This window comes from Cornus florida, unplaced genomic scaffold (genome assembly GCF_030987335.1).
Source record: "Cornus florida cultivar Cherokee Brave unplaced genomic scaffold, ASM3098733v1 CherokeeBrave_3.0.0_Hap2_Chr09, whole genome shotgun sequence".
NCBI lineage: Eukaryota > Viridiplantae > Streptophyta > Magnoliopsida > Cornales > Cornaceae > Cornus > Cornus florida.
The window spans coordinates 23,214,424-23,219,932 of NW_026775579.1; the positions used below are offsets into that span (position 1 = coordinate 23,214,424).

The 5,509-nt window shown below is 39.0% G+C and overlaps 1 protein-coding gene across 1 annotated transcript; it reads right to left on the minus strand.

Annotated features, from left to right (window-relative positions):
* Positions 1-820: 820 nt before the first annotated feature.
* LOC132273599 (pentatricopeptide repeat-containing protein At3g09040, mitochondrial) lies at positions 821-5,073 on the minus strand. Its single transcript, XM_059774580.1, has one exon. It carries the CDS (start codon positions 4,655-4,657, stop codon positions 1,562-1,564), a length of 3,096 nt encoding a protein of 1,031 aa, XP_059630563.1. The 5' UTR covers positions 4,658-5,073; the 3' UTR covers positions 821-1,561.
* Between the last annotated feature and the right edge of the window lie 436 nt (positions 5,074-5,509).

Below are 5,509 nucleotides of genomic sequence, written 5' to 3' on the forward strand. Positions count from 1 at the left end.
TAATACACATTCCTATCAACGAATAATACAATTAAACCAAAGAGAAACACAACTGAAATTGAATCCAACAGTGGTGCTGAGGGGAGGGGGTGGGGGGAGCAGAAGAGGAGATACTTTTTGCTACAAGTGAGGGACACTTGACCTAATGTACTACCCCTAATTTTTTTATATTCCTCTTGTATTCTGTTCTCGTTCATTATCAATTATCAATTGTTTTTTATATTCCCGGCTCTTCGGGTGTGGGGAGCAGAAGATGAGAGAGAGAGTACCTTTTGCTACAAGTGAGGGGGACTGACCTAAGGTGCATGTTAGAAGGAGAGACTCATCCCAAAATGCATACTGAAAGAAATATTTTAAAAGGTTTAAGTTGAAGGATATCTAAAGTGCATTTTATAGCAAAGAAGTATCACGGTGTCAAATTTAAATCACCAACAACCAGCAGCAATAAAGCACAAAAAAGAAGCTTCTAATTTATCCAAGTTAATGTGATTAAAAGAACAAGGGAGGAAAGGAAATTTTCTGTTTTTCTACTTCAAATATCCAAATCTTCATAATAAGGGGGAAAAAAACTAAATTAAAAAAGAAATTGTACTTTTTAATTTACTTGATCAACTAGAATCCACAGCTCTAGGACCGGGAATAGGAAGAAGAAAACGAGGGGGAAATAAACAAAACACCCTCTGACAGGAAACTCCCAAGCAATCCCCAAGCTACAGCAGCCATCACAAACTTTTCAAGTGATATCAATGAAGTAGAAAATAATTTTCCTAACAATCAAACTCTGACAAACTTGTAGCAGTGTATATCAAGTAACAGAGCATTTGATGTTGAAATTGAAGTTCACTAGTAATCATGAATTCAAATATCTAAAAAAAAAAAAAAAGCAACTGAATACAGTAGAATCAGCATATGATAGAGCAGCTTACGAAGAAAGTCCCATACACACTGCTTGCCCTTTGAAGCCCAATTGCCATGCCATATACGTGACTTTGAGAGGGTATTGATTGTATAATCTGATAACTTCTTCTACATCAATAAATTGTTAGCTACATGTTATGTTTCCATCTTGAACTTCAGGTAAAGAGGATCCTCGAATTACTGAAGAACGCTTTTGTGCCCGCACATAGCAAACTTACTATCTTTCTTCTTCGTCTAAAACTGAATTCTTCAGAAATAACTGCAACATTTCAATGATGGAAATAAATACAATTTCCCTTTGGGATTCTTCTCCAATGATTTAAGGAAAAACTACATTTACTCTTTGGAACAAAATGATATTTGGAAAAGTTTTAGAATCTCCAGTACTTTGAATGACAAAACTTGAGTTTTGTGAAACCATCCAAACTCAAGATGGCACCCAGAGAAGAAAAAAGGAAAAATAAATTTGAGGGCCTTCGCAGCTAGATCTAGAAAAAATGGGTATGGCGTTCTTAATACCCTTGCTTTTGGCCAAAGGGTCCTCCAGTCTGTATAAATGGCATCTATTCATGAATTTATCTTATGTAGATGGCTTGATTTCTGCTTAAGCATTAACTTTGATGACTAGAGAAAAGCCATCCTCCTAGTCTTCGTCGTGCATAAAAGATTCAGTTTCAGCAATATACCCTTCATCTTTCATCAATGCTGTCATATCCTTCAAAACTGCATGGATTTCACCAGCACTGGGATGAAATTTATCCCCTGCAACAAATAAATTTGTTTTCTGTCCCACTACAATCCAGCTACATCCAGGGAACTTTTTCACACCTTTTTCTTTCATTGTCTTTCTCACAGAATTAACTCCGTCCCAATTCCCTGATGCAGCATATATATTAGAAAGCAGCACATAAGGAGAAGAATTTTGGGGTTCCAATTCAATGAGTTTCTCAGCTGCATGCTGCCCTCTTGTGTCATCCCCATGAATTCTGCAAGCACCAAGAAATGTGGCCCAAATCATATCATTAGGTTCAAAATTTAGTTTCTCAATGAAATCTGCTGCTTCATTGAGAAAGCCCCATCTGCCAAGAAGATCAATCATGCAGGCACAGTGATCTACTCTAGGCTGGATCCCGTACTGATTTACCATATTATCAAATATTTGACGGCCTTGAGATACCCTCCCTCCATGACTACAAGCAGTAAGAACACCAAGGAATGTGACAACATCGGGCCTTACAAATGCTTGTTTCATCTCATCAAAGACCCTCAGCGCATCTTCTGCATACCCATTTTTTGCAAATCCCACTATCATTGAATTCCAAGAAATAACATCGTTTTTAGTATCCATCTCAGCAAAAACTTGGGCAGAACTTTTCACATCCCCACACTTAGCATACATGTCTACCAGCGCACTACCTGTTAACTCATCTGAGTCAAAACCAGTATGGAAAATGAGAGAATGGATTTCTCTACCATCTTCCAGAGAAGCTGAGATGGAGCATGCTCTAAGGACACTAGCAAATGTTGCTTGGTCCGGCATGGAATTATAGCTACGCATTTCTCGATACATTTGCAAAGCCATCTCACTGAAATCATTTTGAGCATGTCCAGAAATTATAGCAGTCCATAATACTGCACTCTTTGGAGTTGGAAACTCTGAGAATAGAATACTTGCATCTTTGATTTCTTGAGAGTTTAAATACATTCCTAACAGAGAGATGCCCAAGAAGTCATCATCATATCGAAGGCCTGCCTTAAGTATAAAGCAATGGATTTGCTTTCCAAGTTTTAACATAGAAGGTCCACTACACGCATCCAGAAGACTTGCAAAAGTGATTTCAGATGGCTTCAATCCCTCAGCCAGCATAAAATGAAACAGATTTACTGCTTTCTCTAAATTGTTTTGCGCATATCCGGCAATAAGAGCATTTGTGGAAACCACACTCTGCTCAGGCATGCAAGTGAAAACTTCATGAGCAGCTCCAATGTCCCTACCCTTGACATACATGTCAATAAGAGAGCTTCCACAATAAAGGCTGTTTTCTATACCATTTTTAACTGATATGCAATGTATTTTCTTTCCTTGTTCAAGAGTTCGCAGATTTGCACAAGCACTGAGTATACTTGCCAAGGACACTTCATCAGGCGAGATCCCATCTGAATACATTCTCTGAAACAGTTTGAAAGCCTCACCCTCTTCTTCTTCTTGAACATACCCAACAATAATTGCATTCCAAGAAACATTATCTCGATTGCTCAGGAGCTCAAATTGTTTTCTTGATTCATTTAGAGCACCAGATTTAGCATACATATCGACCAATGCATTTCCAACAAATAAATTTGTTTCAAGCTTGTTCTTAATAATAAAGGAATGCAACTGGCGCCCCATTTCTAAATTCTCCAAGCAAGAACATGCACTGAGAATGCTAGTGTAGGTAAATCCATCAGGTTTCAAGCCAGAATCCCTCATCTTGGAGAATAATTTCATCACTTCACTAGCATGCCCATTCTGTGCATAACCTCCAAGCATTGCATTCCACAGCACACTATTTTTTCCATCCAGAAGATCAAACACTTTCTTTGAAGCTTCAACTTCTTGACACTTGGCATACATATTGATTAAAGAACTTCCCACATAAACATTAGAATCTAACCCTTGTTTGGTTGCCAGAGCATGAAGCTGCAAGCCATAGTCAAGATTAGCCAAACTTGCAATGGCACTCAAAACACTTCCTAATGTGGATCGCGTGGATTTAACACCAGCTTTCCTCATATTCTGGAAAAAGCTGACAGCGTCCCTCTTGTAACCTTTCTGGGCATGACCTGAAATCATCACATTCCATGCAACAGCACTATGATGAGGCATCTGGGCAAACAAATGGCATGCATCTTCAAGCCTTCCTAGTTCCACACACGCGCTTATGACAGTCACAAAAGTCACCTCGTCAGGAATGCGACCTAGTTCCTGCATATCCTCAAACATTTTCAGTGCCTCTTCAGGTAAACCAATCCGACCATACCCTGCAATCATTCCTGTCCAAGAAACTGTATCGGGGTTCGCAGCCCCATCAAATATCCGACGAGCATCAATCACACAATTACATTTAGCATACATGTCAACAAGAGAACCTTCACAAAAGGAATTGAACTCTAAACCGACCTTAATAACATTACAATGAATTTGTTTCCCATACTCAACTTCCATCAATCTAGCACAAACTGATAATACAATTGCGTAAGTGAACTGATTTAGTGAGACCGCACAGTTATGCATTGACCTGAATGACCCAATGACCTGTTCCAACAAACCCCGCCTCGAGTACATTGACAAAACAGAATTCCAAGCCATAATATCTCTTTCCTCAAGGCGGCAGAACGCCTTCTCTGCGAAGTCCATATCGCCACACTTGGCATACAAATCAACAATGGCATTTCCTAGCTTCCCTCTTGATCCAATACCAAATATCAAGCTCTGTGCATGGACACTTCTACAAACTCTTGAAGCAGAAGCGATTCTTTGGGGCATTTCGTCGAACAATCGGCGGGACCGGATTCGTCCGCATTGTTTCAAACATGTTTTTAGAAGATGGGTATATATGGGATGATGCTCTGGATTTGAAATGGATTCAGAATATTGATTTTGTTGCCTTGTTTCTTGTGTAACAGTTGAGAAATTGGGTTGCCGATGAAATAAGTGAAAGTTTGGTTTTTTTACTCTGAAATGAGCTCTATGATGCATTGACTCAGAGAAGAGTGGCTCATGACTTGTTGATTCTGAACGGAGTTTGATTGTAAGTTAACCTTCCATGTTCTGAATTATCAGTCTGAGAAACAAAAGTGGTGTGGCTTCCAAATGGTCTCCGTTTTTGGTGGAAATCACTGGAGGTCTCTATGCGGAATTGTGCCTGCGACATGTTGAAGACTGTTCGCAAATAAGAGTTTGAAAAATTGGTGAAAGGGGTTTTGTGGGTTCTAGGTAATTAGGTGAAAGAATTAGACGGATTTTCTACATCATGTAGTGAGAAGGCAATGATTTTGAATACTCTGCTGTCTCTTTTCCTGCAGCCCACTGCTTAATGTCGTGTTTGGCTTGGCACAACAAAAAAGAGGCAACTAACGGCACAGTAAACATATTGCCAAAGTGCCAACAATAAATAATAATAAAAAAAAGCGTAATGTTTGCATCCTGCGCAAAGAGGATGAAGCTTATCCTCCCCAATGATGCTGCATCCTTCGTGTCTAAAATTAAAAAACAATAAAAATATGAGTAATACCAATTTGTGCGGGTCAAACCCGTTTTCACCCCTTTCTCTCTCTAAAATCTAAATGCAGAAGCCAAATTGTTCGGCCCACTTTGGATTTGAAGGCATTATATATATATATTTCAAATGAAATGATGGATTCATTCAATAAATAGATTTGTGTTCAAATAATTTTTATTTTGAAATTTGTAGTCCAAACCAGTCAAGCAGCCGTCGTCTTATCTTCGATGTCCGTGGAGGAACCCTATGAAAAATCTCTGCTGGTGTTGTCAAGACCGAGTTGCACAAAAGTGGTGTGATGAAGATGTGGCCAAGTTTAAATTTATAGA

What these genes read in the sequence shown, in the direction of transcription:
- LOC132273599 (XM_059774580.1), bottom strand. Translation starts at nt 4,657, where the DNA reads ATGCATCATAGAGCTCATTTCAGAGTAAAAAAACCAAACTTTCACTTA.